This window comes from Arabidopsis lyrata (assembly GCF_000004255.2).
Source record: "Arabidopsis lyrata subsp. lyrata unplaced genomic scaffold ARALYscaffold_8, whole genome shotgun sequence".
Taxonomy (NCBI): Eukaryota; Viridiplantae; Streptophyta; class Magnoliopsida; order Brassicales; family Brassicaceae; genus Arabidopsis; species Arabidopsis lyrata.
The window spans coordinates 5,813,487-5,829,740 of record NW_003302548.1 but is presented as its reverse complement, the minus strand read 5'-3'; the positions used below and the strand labels follow the sequence as shown (position 1 = coordinate 5,829,740).

At 31.1% G+C, this 16,254-nt stretch overlaps 1 protein-coding gene and 1 long non-coding RNA gene across 2 annotated transcripts; both read left to right on the top strand.

Annotated features, from left to right (window-relative positions):
• Positions 1-11,606: 11,606 nt before the first annotated feature.
• LOC110227616 lies at positions 11,607-13,062 on the top strand. Its single transcript, XR_002331309.1, has 3 exons — positions 11,607-11,963; positions 12,808-12,867; positions 12,992-13,062. It is a non-coding gene; the product is annotated as an uncharacterized LOC110227616 (long non-coding RNA).
• A 100-nt stretch (positions 13,063-13,162) lies between these two features.
• Positions 13,163-14,418, top strand: LOC110230294. Its single transcript, XM_021032795.1, has 5 exons — positions 13,163-13,233; positions 13,413-13,417; positions 13,873-13,940; positions 14,043-14,312; positions 14,379-14,418. Exons 3-5 carry the CDS (start codon positions 13,909-13,911, stop codon positions 14,416-14,418), a joined length of 342 nt encoding a protein of 113 aa, XP_020888454.1. The 5' UTR covers positions 13,163-13,233; positions 13,413-13,417; positions 13,873-13,908.
• The last annotated feature ends 1,836 nt before the right edge of the window (positions 14,419-16,254 follow it).

Below are 16,254 nucleotides of genomic sequence, written 5' to 3'. Positions count from 1 at the left end.
ATATATATAGACTAGGTTTAACCTCCGCTACGTGGGGATTACTTAATTGATTGTTTAATATATTTTTGCTTAGTAATCAATTAATTACAATAATGCTTTATTTTTTAAATTCTTTTTAGCATAAATATTGTTCTATTTATATTTTTAATATCATTTATGTTGGTTAAAAATTTGTTTTAATAACGGAAAAGCTTATAGGATAAAAGTTGGTATAAAATATATTACAAATATGATGTGTCATATTTTACTCAAGTATATAAAAAAGACTTCAAAATTTTAGTGATTAAAAATGATCTAATATTCGAACATCAAACTTGAAACATGAAAAATTACCAATCAACATTTAAATGAAAAGAAACAAAAGAATAAACGTACACATGTTACATGTATATATTGTATACCTTTTTATTTTTATTTTTTTCACATAACTCTTGCTTGATTATTCAATTCAAATTTTTTTATTTATTTATCCCAATTATAAAATATCTTTTTTTGCTTCAATTTATTGCCATTCTTTCAATTATATAAATAATTTATTTTAAATAACAAACCGAATCAAGTCAAACCAAATTAAAATGAACCAGAATGAGTTTGATTAGAGACTTGATGTTTTACTAAAATCGAAATAACCAAATAAATTTCAACTCGACATCAAACTAAATTGCCGACCCCTAATTGTTATTAAGAAAGGATATTGGTAAATTTGGTGAGACTAATAATGATATTATTTTGTATATTCTAATAACAAAATTTTTACATTTTTTTTTTGTAAGTTTACATTTTTCTAGATTCCATAGATATTGTTTTTTTTTTTTTTTTTTTTTACTTTTTTATAAGTATTTTAATTTTTTATTGATATTATTTTATTTATTCTAATAACAAAAGCTTACATTTTGTGTTTTCCCATATATTTTTTTAAGTGTACATTTTTCTTGTTTCCATATATATATATATATATATTATTTTTTTCCTTTTCATTAGTATCTTAATATAGAAAATTATTATAATCTAAAATTGTTAATTACCGAGATGACTAATCGTGATTAGTTTTTTTAAATTTTGTGGACAGTTTCAGAAGCTTATAGCTTTGATTTCTATGCAGTATAGAACCTAGTGGTTTCGATTTAAGATAGAAATTTTTTATAGCTTTTAAAGTTCAAATTTATAAAATCATGGTCTCCTATAAATCCAAATTTATGATGATTTAGATTACTATTTACAAATACATAAACAAATAACATCAAACTTTGATAGAGTTTTGAAAAATCTTAAATTGAATAACAATAGAATCTTCATAATATTTAAATCTACTCCTTCATACTTGTCATCTTATTGATGATAAACAAGATACTCGAAAATAATACGGACAATTACTACGAAAAAAACAGTCACCTGCCATCTTTAATATAATTGTCATCATAATCGGTTAGATTTAGCAAACAAATACGCCAAACTTTAGTTTATGAAGAAACCTTGCATGGTTAAAAAGATAATTCAAAAACAAAGAACTCATATTAATCAAACGATTATAATAGATAGAACCTTATATATAATTATTTTTTTTTTCTTTTTTTTTTGAGAATTACTTTTTTGCTTCTCTTGTAATTGCTTTAAAAGTCACAATTGAATGAATCTAGACTTAATTTATAAGTGTAACCTGAAATACAAATCAAACAGTCTAAAATCAGCAAAATTAAACAATATTTGTTTATCAAACAGTGTAAAATCAGCTAAATTAAACAATATTTGTTTATAATTCATAGATTAATTACAATAATGATTATAATCAATTCATTACAATAATGTTTCATTTTTAACTTCTTTTTAGCATAAATGTTGTTTTATTTATAGTTTATGTTGGTTAAATTTTTTTAATAAAAGAAAAGCTTATAGGATAAATGTTGGTGTAAAATATGTTACAAATATTCTGTGTCATATTTTACTCAAGTATATAAAAAAGATTTCAAATTTTAGTAATTAAAATGATCTAATATCTGAACATCAAACTTGAAACATTAAAAATTACAAATCAACATTTAAATGAAAAGAAACAAATGAATAAACTTACATATGTTACATGTATATATTGTATACCTTTTTTTATTATTTTTTTCACATACCTCTTGATTGATTATTCTATTCAAAAATTTTATTTATTTAGCCCAATAATGAAATTTCTATTTTTCTTTCTTAAATTTATTGCCATTCTTTCAATTTTATAAATAATTTATTTTAAATAGCAAAACGAATCAAACCAAACCAAATTAATCCAAACCAAATTAAAATGAACCAAAATGACTTTAATTAGAGACTTGATGTTTTATTAAATCGAAATAACCGAATCAAATTTAACTCGACATCAAAATAAAATGTCGACCCCTAATTAAGAATTAAAAAGGGATATTGCAAATTTGGTGAGGCTAATAATGATATTTTTTAAAATATTCTAATAACAAAAATTTTACATTTTTCTTATCTCCATTAGTTTTTTTTTAAGTTTACATTTTTCTCGTTTGCATAGATATTGTCTTTTCCTTTTTTTATAAGTATCTTAATTTTTATTGATATTATTTTATATATTCTAAGAATAAAATTTTACATTTTTTTTCCATATGTTTTTTTCTTAAGTTTACATTTTTTTTTGTTTCCACATATATATATATATATATATATATATAGTTTTATTCCTTTTTAAAAGTATCTTTATATAGAAAATTATTAGAATTTAAAATTGCTAATCACCGAGATGGTTAATCGTGATTAGTGTTTTAAAATTGAGTGGACAGTTTCAGAAGCTTATGCTTCGACTTTTATGTAGTATAAAAGCTAGTGGTTTTGACTTAAGCTATGAAATGTTTATAGCTTTTAGAACTTCAAAATTGTAAAATCATGGTCTCCAATAACTCCAAATTTATGAAGATTTTAGATTACTATTTACAAATACATAAACAAATAGCATCAAATAACAATTATTGATAGAGTTTTGAAAAATCTTAAATTGAATAACAATACAATCTTCATAATACTTAAATCAACTCCTTCATACTTTTCCTCTTATTGATAATAAAAAAATACTCGAAAATAATACAGACAATTACAAAAAAAAAAAAAAAAATAGTCACATGCCATCTTTAATATAAATTGTCATCATAATCGGTTAGATTTGGCAAACAAACAAGCCAAACTTTGATTTCTGAAGAAGCCTTGCATAGTTCAAAAGATAATTCAAAAAAAGAGAACTCAAATTAATCAAACGATTATAATATATAGAACCATGTATATAATTACTTTTTTTTTATTATTTTTTTAAGAATTACCCTTTTTGCTTTTCTTGTTCTTCTTCTTCAATATATGATTCTTTTCACTTTTTTTATTTGATTTCTTTGCTTTCCACATGCGAGCCACTTTTCATGCATATATTTAACATAAAGAAATTAACAATATCCACACAAAGACACAATTTGAAAGCTACATAAATTTTAGGATCAATAATACCTTGTAATTGCTTCAAAAATCACAATTGAATGAACCTAGACTCGATTCATTAGTGTAACCTGAAATACAAATCAAACAGTCTAAAATCAGCAAAATTAAAAAATATTTGTTTATAGTTCATAGAGAAAAAAATATATATATATGTAGCACGAGAAAAAAAATCAAAGCCGCATAATAGTAAATTCGTTTAAAACTGAATATTATTGTATGGTCGAGGTTCAGTATTTATAGTTTAATGTCTAGGATAAACCGTCATAATTACCTTCTGTAATTTTATATTTTTGAATTAGAAAATTTCAAAATAAAAATATATTCGCTGAATAATTATATTGAAATCTATACTTTACATTTTTCTTATTTCTATATTCTCTTATTTCAAAAATTCACATTTTTCTTTTAAAATCAACTATAAGGTTAGGTGAATTATGTTTAGCTCATAATCTCAACTTTACATTTTTCTTATTTCTATATTTTGTTATTTCAAAAATTCACATTTTTCTTCTTTCCATATATTATTTTTCATTTCGTTTTTATTAATATTTAAGTATAGAAAATATTAGAATTTAAAAATGTTAATTAACGTGGTGTGTAAAAAATGTTAACCGCTGAACTTTAATTACTAAGCTACCAACACTTAATATATGAAACTCGGGTATTAACTGTGGGTAGTGGGTACCCGAGTTTTTATACTTGAGTTTTTTTTTTTTCTTTTTAGATTTGGTTAGTTATATTTTATACTCTTTTCATATTCATCTACTTGTCATATATTATAAAAAATTCAATTTGTATTTTATAAAAACTTAATGATATTATTTTGATATAATTACTTAATAAACAAATTGACATTACAAATCTGTGTCGATCCCATCACACCACAGATCAAACAATTAAACAAAGACATAAACGAACAATTTTTTTGTTTTTGCTTTTGGGTGATAAAGTTAAACAAACAAACTTCCTAATGGCTAATAGTAATAAGTAATAACAAAACCGATTAATCTCTTCTTCTAACAACCAAACCGGCCGGTCAATCTTATCCCTTGATCGAATTAGATTCAGCAAACGAAGGATTTAACCAGCGACAAATCATCGGTAGTGGTCGGTTTAGGAACGGTTACGTCGTCTTGATTAGGGTTTTCAAAAGCTGAAAACGCTATGAATCAATATGGCATCAAGAGAACTCGCTCTCATAGACCTTGCCCCTGAACAATGTCGAGAATACATCTGTGTAGAACAAAAGTGAAACTCGTTGTTTAAGGATCAAAGGAACATAAAGCATCCTCGATCAATCCAAAAGCTTTCTTATATACCTTTCCTGAATCTGTTACCACCTCAACGGACTATATGCTGGTTCGATAGAGATTACCGTGAACATAAGCAAACTCAAGAAACTTTCCACCTTTGATCTCTTTCTCCATAACTTTTTTATCAGCAAAGTGATAATGAACACCATCTCTCTCCATAGACCTCGGAGATCATAAACTTTTAATTCTAACATTAATTTATTTACTTTTTCTTGGTTATTGAAAATTTTCCTTTATTCAAGAAAAGCTAAGTGAGTTTAATTTTCATGCTGATATGGACTCTTTCTAATTATTTATTCTTTACAAATATATATTTTTTTTCCATTTCTAAAATGTCTTAATATAGAATATATTATATTTTAAAAAATGTTAAATAACGTGAGGACTAAAAAGTTAATTAGCGAGATGTCCAACCGCGATTGGTCGTTTAAAATCTTACGTGGACGGCCTCATAAACTTATGGCCTCGACTTTTATATAGTATAGACTAGGTTCTGAACCCACGCTACGCGTGGGTCTATTTTTAATTTTTTTTTAATAAATTTTTGTGTGATTAGTAATATTTATTAAACTTTTTGAATATATGTTTTTATATTTCTACTTATTGTTATTGTTAATAGTTCAAATTCTTTGAATTTTAAAATTACCATGACAAATAGTTCAATTAAAATATACAACCTAAAAAAACTCTAATACAACATTTAGGTTTTTACAACATTTATCAAAAGTATATCTTTTTTGTTTAATTGCTCTCTCTCTTTAGCTTTAGATATTTGGATGACCAGTTTTTTCATGAAATAAATAAATTTTTTGTGGGGTCTAACTTCGACGAATTTCTCATTTTTGTAATTGCAAATTCACTATTGTTTTTCATCTCTATTCACTGCATTAGTTAGTATAGCTCTTCTAAATATAAGATCCTTAGACCATACGCAGTGGACCAATTCTCCGGGTGTAAGTCGTCGAGTGTTAGAATAAAAAAAGGGAAAAGAAATGCAAATGTTGGCTTACATCCGAAACTCGGGTGTTAAGTTACAAGCGGGTGTACCGATAACGTGGCAGTGTCTGGTTGGGGGAGAATTTTTGTAATTACTGAATTAATTTCATTTGGGAAAAAAGGGTGTTTGGTCTCTGTTCTCTCTCGAGACCCAATCTTCAACCGAGAAAGCGACGACCGATTTCCGTCCGATTTCTAGCCGTTTTCCGACTAAACAACCCCAAAATCGATCTCTTCTCTTTGATTTATTCCTTCTCTGCTTTGAATTTGTAAGAATCTGTTCTAAAAAACCCCAAATCGCCTCTTCTCCTCTGTGTCTCATCTCCTCCTCTGTCTCTGTTCTTCATCAAATTTGAAGCCGATTCCGACCAAACTACCCGAAAATCGATCTCTATTCGACGATTCAAGCATTCCATGCTTTCAATTACTAAGAATCTGTTCCAAAAAACCCCAAATCCTTTCGTCTCCTCTGGGTCTCATCGCGTCCTCTGTCTCCGGCGATACACATTAGGTAAATCGTCATCAACTTTGTGTTATAAATAGCATTTGGTTGTTGAATCCGAAGAGCTGTTGCTTTTGTTATGATTAGTTAGGTAGTGATGAAGAAATATAGGAGACGAAATGATTTTCTTCTGAGAATTTCGGGTTTGAGATGTAATGTAAACTGATATATTTCATGATATCTGTTTTAGGGTAGATTAAAGTTATATTTTGAAGATTATGTGAATAGAGTATGTCGGGTTTGCAAAATTTTTGGTTCATCAAGTTTTGATTCAGTTATATTTCTCTGTTAGTGAACCTGAACTTTGATTTTGCTTTCTTTCTGAGGTTGCTAGGTGAGTTAAGCAGGGAAACTTCAATCTGGAAAGCAACAACTACTACCACGACTAACTGAAAACAAAAAAGGTATGTCTAAGACTCCATTTAGTTAATGCAATAGACAACTAGTAGTTGGACCAGCTGGTGTGAATGTTTGCAGTGGTTCTTTGTGTGTTGTATAGTACTGTCTTCATAGTTTTGATATGTGGTTTCTGTGATATGAGTGGTAATAACTGAAAAGTTAACCATTTATACTTTTAATTGAATGAATCTGGTTTGTGGTACTTGGTAGCTGAGTTGGTGTAAATTGTATTTACACCTGATTTGACTTTGGTAGTTGATAGTTACCTAAACACTTACTACTAAACCACTTCTCCTTTTAAACAATCTTCTAATTATCTCTTCTTTGCACATTATTCTTTCCAAACCAATCTGTTTTACCATCTTCCATCTCTTCTTTCATCTCTTTTCTTTAGTGATTGATATGGATTCACATAATGGTCCATACAATCAGTCTCCCGGTTCCTATGTTAGCCTTCAAAACTTTCCTTATCATTCATTTTCTCTTGCTGGAGCTTCAGAAATCCCTTCTTTTAGTTCACAGCCGTCTCTTGTGCCAAGTCACCCTGAAATCCTTTCATTTAGTTCTAAACCGGCTCATGCTCAAACTCAACCTGAAGAATCAGCACTTGACCGTAGGGCTAAAAGGCTATGGTCAAACCCAGATGACTTGGTCCTCATCAGTGGGTGGCTTAACACATCGAAGGATGTTATTGTAGGCAATGACCAAAGGTCAGGAACCTTTTGGAGGCGTATAACTGAGTACTATGCTTCAAGTGACCATGTACGCAAAGGAGCTGAGCCAAGAGACAGTGACAGTTGTAAGCAAAGGTGGGGCAAAATAAGTCGAGATGTGAGCAAGTTCTGCGGAGCATATGCTTTTGCATTGGACGCGAAAGCTAGTGGTCAAAATGATAATGACATTCTGCAGTTGGCTCACCAAACCTACTCAAAAAACAACAACAAGAAGAAGTTCACGCTTGAGCATGCCTGGACAGTTCTAAGATATGAACCTAAATGGTGTAGTTGGATTGATATGAATCCTACTAGCAAGACAACCAGCAACAAAAGAAAGGCTGATGATGCTTCACCATCTGTTGGATCTACTATAGGTGAGGAAGAGAGTAGGCCTCCGGGTATTAAAGCAATGAAGAAATTGAGGAAGAAGGGTAAAGAGAAGTCTGCACCACCTGCAGAGGATAACAAAATCTTGGAGGCCAAGCAGAAGGATATGGAGCTAAAGAAACAGCTCCAACAGATGTCCCTTCTTGACACACTGATTGCCAAGAAGGAAACACTTGATGAAGAGGAAATAGCTCTTAAGAAGAAGCTAATTGCTGAAGTTTACAATTCTCTTTAGATTTCAAGTTTATTTATGCACTATTTCCTGTTTTAATGATGTATGAATCAAGATCAATTTGTGTTGTTTTAATGATGTATGAATCAATATCTATGTTTTATTAACTAAGTTTGTACCTTCTGTGTTTGCTGTTTTAAACCAAGTTCTCTATATGAATCAATTTCTTATGTCTTTGTCTTGTTTTAAGTAAGTATTCAGAAAACATATGTCTTGTATTATCACATATCTAACTTGTTTTCCCATGTCTTTTTGGTTTCAGGTTGAATAATTATCCCAACCAAGACCAACATTATAATTTTATACTTTTTCTGTTTCTAAATGATGTATTTTTTAGAATTTTTACATAACTCTAAACCAATAATATTCAATTATTCTTTTTGAAGTTTACAATTCATTAATAATAACTAATAAATATTGTATAGAAAACTTATAAAAATCTATTTTTTTGTAACAATTTTTTTTATAGAAAACAGATTAATAAAGAACAAAAAAGTATATCTTTGTGGTCATTATTTTTTTAACGAAAAATATTAATAAATTCACGTTGGATTTTTGTGTCACGGGTATACTTGAGTTTTTGTATGGCATCAATCGTATACTTGAGTGTTTTGTATCACGGGTATACTTGAGTTTTTGTATTACATAAATTCACGTTGGATTTTTGTGTCACGGTTTAACTTGTCACAAATGATAAAGAAGTCACGGGTTACCAAAATATCAAATAATTGACACAACACTTCATTTCCTATATATATGTATGTCTTTCCTTTGACGATCGCACAGACAATTCTCTCACAAACCCATTCCCTTATCTTCTTTATATTTCAAGTTGATTATATCCAAAAAAACAAGTATCTCGTCCTAAAATTCAAGTGTCTCCTACGAACACTCTTTCTTTTTTTTTTCGGTTTTTATGGCATCTTCTTCAAATAATTTTCATTATCATTATGACTCTCATAATGATGAATTTGACAAATATCTTCAAGAGCAATTCGATAATCTATGTGATACTACTGAAGAGGATATTCCGGTCGAAAGGGATAAACGTACATACATCGATAGAAATCGGGAAGTAGGGCACAAGCAGTTGATGGCCGATTATTTCTGTGATAATCCGAGGTACACGGAGACGCTATTTCGCAGACGATTTCGAATGAACAAGTCCTTGTTCTTGCGTATTGTCAATCGTCTCACTGAAGAAGTTATGTATTTTAAACCAAAAAAAGATGCAACCTTCCGAGATGGGTTATCACCGCTACAAAAATGTACTGCAGCAATTCGACTATTAGCATATGGGTGTTCGGCAGACTCAATTGACGAGTATGTACGACTTGGTGAAACGACGGCTCGGGAATGTTTATTACATTTTGTTGTCGGAATAGTTGACTTGTTCGGCACTGAATACCTACGACGACCCACACTAGAGGATCTTCAAAGGTTACTCTTTATTGGAGAACACCGCGGTTTTCCAGGGATGGTTGGAAGCATCGACTGTATGCATTGGAGGTGGAAGAATTGCCCAACCGCTTTGAAAGGAATGTATTCAAGAGGAACCGGAAAACCAACAATTGTTTTGGAGGCGGTAGCTTCACAAGATCTCTGGATATGGCACGCGTTTTTTGGAGCGCCAGGTACTTGTAACGATTTAAATGTTCTTGATCAATCCCCAGTATTTAATGACATTATTCACGGTCGAGCTCCTGAAGTGAGCTACTATGTCAACGGAAGGGAGTATAATTTGGCTTACTATCTTACGGATGGGATTTATCCCGAGTGGGCGACATTTGTTAAATCCATCCCAGGACCACAACACCCCAAACATAGATTGTTTGCAAAACGTCAAGAAGGTGCACGGAAAGATGTTGAACGTGCATTTGGAGTCCTGCAAGCTAGATTCGCCATGATTAAAAATCCAGCTCTTTTATGGAAGAAAGGTAAATTAGCATACATTATGAGAGCATGTCTCATACTCCATAATATGATTGTCGAAAATGAACGACATTCATACACTCTTGAAGAAGAATTAGACCAAGGAGAAGAAACAGAAACCATCCCCGTTTTTAAAGGTTCAGTCAATATGCCTACCAATCTCGACGGTTTTGGTGATAGACACACAAGAATTCGTGATCGACAAGCACATCACCAATTAAAAGAGGATTTGATTGAGCATTTATGGGCTAAATTTGGACATCTTCCAAATGATGATTAAAGTTTTTAAATTTTGTATTAATTAAATAAAATGTTTGTGTGTTTTAAGTAATAAATATGTTTGTTTGTTTTTATGTTTAAAATTTAATTGTTATTTTTAATTTAAAAAAAATGTTTTATGAATTACTTAATTATATTATTAAACTATTACTAAGAAACAGGTTCTACCTATAACACCAAGTTTCTAAACTTTGAACTCTTACATTATTTTATTAATAAAACTCCACTAACACACACCCATCCACTTTTACCATTGTGGATAACACCAAGTTTCTAAACTTCAACCCTTACATTATTTTATTAATAAAACTCCACTAACACACACCCATCCACTTTTACCATTGTGGATGCCCTTACAAAAGTTTACTCATAAGCATATGATAAGTACAAGATCCTTACAAAAGTATATTTACTTTATTAGTTAGTATAGTTCTTCTAAATAAAAGATCCTTACAAAAGTATATTTTCTGCATTAGTTAGTATAGCTTTTTTTAAAAAAAAAATAAGGGAAGACAATAGACGGGCCTATACGGGCCTTTATAAATTTGGCGGGTTTAAACGGGTATGAACCTAAACAGGCTTTAATTTTTTTTGTTAAACGGGTTTGGGCCTTAACAGGCCGGGTAGCCCGTTTTAACATTACTAAGCTTATCTATACTTTTTCTTGTTAACAAATCATATTTTTCTTACATTATTTTTAATATGTATATGAATTTCCGTCTTTACAATTTTTTTTCGAGAGGTATCACTCTTTCTATCTTTTTGTAAGCACTCAATGTCTTTGTTTCATTCTTTATCCTAATTAGCATATTTACCATACACAAACTCAACCAGACTCTTTTAGAAGCTTAATATAAAAACTACTCTCACAAAAACAATAAAAATAACATTCAGTTTCACATGACAAACAATCTAATAAACAGAACCATAATATATTAAGTGGTGGTGTAGACCTCTAAGTAACATAGAGGTTGATCTCCACAGGATATAACATCTAGGATGGAGGAAAGTTAGATCCATTAGGTGTGGATGTAATGTCAAATGAGCCACACACAACAAAAAGCGATAGTAACAATTGATGATGAGAGTTAAATTTTTTTAAAAAATGTTATATATATATATATATATATATATATATATATATATATATATATATATAACATTCAAGCATAAAAACATGGTTATGACTTATGAGCGACAAAAGTATAGATCCGTCACTCCGCCTTCACACTAACGTAGCATCTCCGTGACTCTTGAAAATTTACACAAACGTCATCATGCCCATTACAATCATGAATCATCAAAATTTGTAACTTTTGATCCGATTTCATATATGTTGTGATCTTCACACTACAAAAAAACTGTACATTCATAGCACCTAATAATAGCACGATTTTCACATTTGCTATCTAAGATGAGTTTGTAATTTGCTTACCATATGATAGCATTTGATAAACGCTATAATAGAGTTTCAATAAGCGGGAAGTAAAATCACTTATACCGCCAAACACTTAGCCAAATTTACTAAAAAGCAAAAACTTTCTTCTTCTCTTAACACTTTGTCGCGACTCTCTTCTTCTCTTAACACTTAGAGAAACGAAACCCTTAAACCTTCAAATCTCCAAATCTATCGCCGTCGCCAATTCCGGCGGAATCTCTCGCCGTCGCCGCTCTCTGAAACACCGCCGGATCTAATCTCAGAAGAGCTGATCCAATTGAAGGTGATTTTATCCGACTCTCTCTCTCTCTTTCACTTTACCCAGTTGTCGAAACCCTTAAATCTTCAATTGGAGCTCAAATCTGTTTATGTGTTTCGATTTCCTGATGAAATTGGAACAATAAACGGGTTTTTTTATGACATGCAAGAGATTTGTTTATGTGTTTATGTGTTTGCTCAAACATGTTTAGCTCAAGTCTGTTTATGTGTTTATGTGTTTGCTCAGATCTGTTTATGTGTTTTGATTTGGTCATTATAAGTCTCTACGATTTCGTTTTAGCTTAGTATGTTAACATTTGCAATGAAAGAACAAAAATTTTGGTTATGTATCTGATTTTAGAACATTTGTTTAAGAACCGTTCAAACAAGCATTGCGGTTTCTTGTTCTTTTTTGTCAGAAAGAACTTGCTTTACTTCCCTTATTTCCTTCTCCAGTTGTTCAATCTGTATAATTTAAGGTTTACTTTTTAGTTTAGTCGAAATACACATTTTTGGTCAGTATTAAGAGATACAAGAGTGATTGAAAATTGTTTTCTTTTGAGGCCAGACTCTGGTTGATTGACATACCAAATCCAATTGAGTTTCTTGTTAAAAAACTCGTAAAACACGCTATGAGTCTGTTTGAGATATGAGTTTTATTTTCTGTATCCGAGCAAAGCTTCTCCACCATTTTACATATAGGTTGTGTATATAAGTTAAGAACATGTTTTGATGATTATAGTTTGGTTGTGTATCTTGGATATTTCATTACTTTGGTTTTGTATATGAAAGTTTGAATATATATATATCGTTTTTATATGAGATCAAACAGTAATATCTTATACTCTTTCTCTACTTATGTTTTGCAGGTGTTGATCAGTGCAATAAAGGAATTTTGAAGCTGTTCTTTATCTCCAATCACAGTACAGGTTAAGAGCTTCTATCTTTGTCTCTTATGATGATTATTTGTATTACAGTTTCATTACTCTGAATATATAACTCGTTTTTATGACTTTTAAAACTTAAACTCTTTCTCTAATTATGTTTTGCAAGTGTTGCTGAGTGCACTAAAGGAATTTTGAAGGTTTTCTTTATCTCTAATCACATGACAGGTTAATAGCTTCTTTCTTTGTCTCTTATGATGAGTCTTTGTACTGCAGTTTCATTACTTTGACTATATAAAACGTTTTTAATGACTTTTAAAATTTAACTCTTTCTCTAATTATGTTTTGCAAGTGTTGCTGAGTGCACTAAAGGAATTTTGAAGGTTTTCTTTATCTCTAATCACAGGACAGGTTAATAGCTTCTTTCTTTGTCTCTTATGATGAGTCTTTGTACTGCAGTTTCATTACTTTGACTATATAAATCGTTTTTAATGACTTTTAAAACTTAAACTCTTTCTCTAATTATGTTTTGCAAGTGTTGCTGAGTGCACTAAAGGAATTTTGAAGCTTTTCTTTATCTCTAATCACAGGACAGGTTAATAGCTTCTTTCTTTGTCTCTTATGATGAGTCTTTGTACTGCAGTTTCATTACTTTGACTATATAAATCGTTTTAAGATCAAACTGTAATATGAATTTTAAAACTTATACTCTTTCTCCAATTATGTTTTGCAAGTGTTGCTGAGTGCATTGATGGAAGTTTAAAGATTTTATTTATCTCCATTGACAGGACAGGTTAGTAGCTTCTTTCTTTTTGTCTCTTTTGTTTGTTTATTTTTGTCTGGTTGGTTTGTTGTTAATGCTGTTAGGTTGTTTCAAACATACTGTTTTGTTTTGAGTTTGTTTATATTGTTTTAATATATGTGATATGGTTGTTTCTCTCTAGCTCTAAAAGAACGTAGGTATATTTGTGTCTGAATTGTTTTAAAGTACAAAGTTATTTTTTGATGTGTCTGATTTTTTCAATAACTCTGTTCTTATATGATGTTAAGGATACTAAAGGTTTTAAATTAAGCTTATATCATATAATGCTGGACAAAGATTGGGTGCATCTTTGCAGGTATTAAATTTAATTATATAGATGTTAAGTTTTCAATAGGGGTTTGTAGATTTTTTTTATTTCTTTCTTTTTTATTTTTTTTCTCTTCATTCTTAAATGAAGAGCTGATCCAGCTTATCAAAGAGGGGCTTCAGATTTTGTAAGAGTTGTGTCTGCGGCTTTGGTAGATGGTGATATGATTGTATGTCCTTGCATCGACTGTCGTAATATAGATCGTCACATAGGAAGTGTTGTAGTTGACCATCTTGTTAGAAGAGGTATGGATGAGGATTATAAGCGGCGGTCTGATTGGTATCATCATGGAGAGTTAAATTCTGGGGTTGAAGGTGACAGTAAATTCAGTCAAATGGATGAGATATATGGGTTATATCAGTTTGGATTATTAATTCTCATCAGTTTAACAAGTATTTTGAATGATCTATTCTTTTATTTGTTTAGAAAGAAGAGAGACGAGAGAAATCAGATCCTTCTGATGTGACAAGAACTGATGTGTGGGTGAGATCGCGTACTAGAAAGGATGGGACACCAGTGAATACTGATGCAGCTGAAAAAATTGTAAGTTATAAGTTATGTACATCGTGAATTTGGTTTTCAGTATAGATTTAGATTTTTAGAATTGTTTTTGATATGTAACTAAATTTGCAGAAAAAGGCAGCTGAACTTGTTAATTCTGTTGAAACAAATGAAGGACAAGATACACTTGTCGAACTATTAGGACCTGATAATCCCGGTCGAATGAGGGCAATGGGGAGAAATATGACTAAGACGAAATTAGCTTGTTTCGAAGTTAATCACAAGTGTATGGTTGAAATGGAAAAGAAACAAATTCATCTCCAGGACAAGGTTAATGAGCTAGAAAATAAACTTGGTAAACTGCAGAACCAGGTAATGCACTTTTGTATTTTTTGTACATTAAGCTGTTGGGTTGTATCATAAATTAAAAGTTAATATTTTTTCTGGCATGTCACAGGGACAAGAAACTGAAGTTGGTGAAAACTCTAGATCTGCTGCAGGGGTAAGTGATTAATAATCCATGAAATTGATTTCTTTATAACTATAAAGTCTGACTTGTTTTTTTCTACTCTAAATCTGCATAGAGTGTTAACAAAAAAGCACAACCAAAGTGTATTTTGATTGACTGGGCTGGTGATGATGCGAATGTTGCTGAGGGACGTATTATATCTACTGATCCAGAGGATGTTGTGAATGGGACACGTTTAGGTCCTTTAGATTATAAAGTTTTGGTTGAGACTGCCACGGTACCAGAAGCATTCCTTTGGAGAAATGCTATGGGAATGTCAACAATTGAAGAATCTGTTGGGCATATGATTGCATGGCCTGCCACGAAGTGTGTTAGTCTAGAACAGGGGGTTCAGGAAGAAGACATGGCACCACTAGTAAAGTTTCTAACTTGTTCATTAATTAATAAGTTTATACAGATTGTTGATGATTTAAAATTCTGACATTGTTTTATGCGTTTAACAGGGCACAAGAGCCAATTCTTTGAACAAATGCAAACTACTTGATCTGTCTAACGATGATGTAGTTGTTGCTGAAGGCCGTTGGACCACGCAAGATCGTAAAGCTTTGGTGAATGGACTTTCACTCGGACCAAAGGCTGTAAAAGTGTTTGTTGATGTGGTACATGAAGCCAATACATTCATATGGAGGCCTACAATGGATGTTACATACATAGAAGACTGTTTAATGTCCTTTGTAGCATGGCCTTTCAACAAAGTTGTCTTCGAAAACAACCCAGATGGAACAGGCCGGTTATCTCCTATTCAGAATTATGCATCTACTCAAACAGCTCATGGAAAATCAGCATCATCAAGTCAAAAATCCACAGCAACAGGTTCTAAATCGCAACCAGCTCATGGAAGATCAGCATCAGCAAGTAAAAAATCCGCAGCAACAGGTTCTAAGTCGCATATGCAACCAATCTCAGCATCATGTGAGAAGTCTCTAACAACAGTTCCAAAATCTAATGCAGTGGAAACTCAAACAGCTGCACCGTCCCGGCCTCTTCGAAGATCTCCGGTAACTTATTTTATATGTTCTAAAGTTGATTATGGTTCTGTCTCATTTTACTGTAGTAATTGGTTAATATGGTCAACTTGTCAGCGGAAAAAAGGAGCTATACAGGAAAATCAGAAGTGTATGTTACTGGATATTAAAGAAAGGAAGCAAGTTGTTGCTGAAGGACGGGTGATTTCAACTGATCCAGAGAGACGTGTACACTGTGCTCCTTTGGGCCTTAATGCTGCGCAAGTTTTGGTAGATATAGTCCAGGTAGATGATGCAGCGGTTTGGA

Coding starts and splice junctions, on each gene's coding strand:
- LOC110230294 (XM_021032795.1), top strand. CDS start 13,909: ATGCTGGACAAAGATTGGGTGCATCTTTGCAG. Junction 13,941..14,042: donor GATTGGGTGCATCTTTGCAG/GTATTAAATTTA, acceptor TCTTAAATGAAG/AGCTGATCCAGCTTATCAAA. Junction 14,313..14,378: donor GAGATATATGGGTTATATCA/GTTTGGATTATT, acceptor TTATTTGTTTAG/AAAGAAGAGAGACGAGAGAA.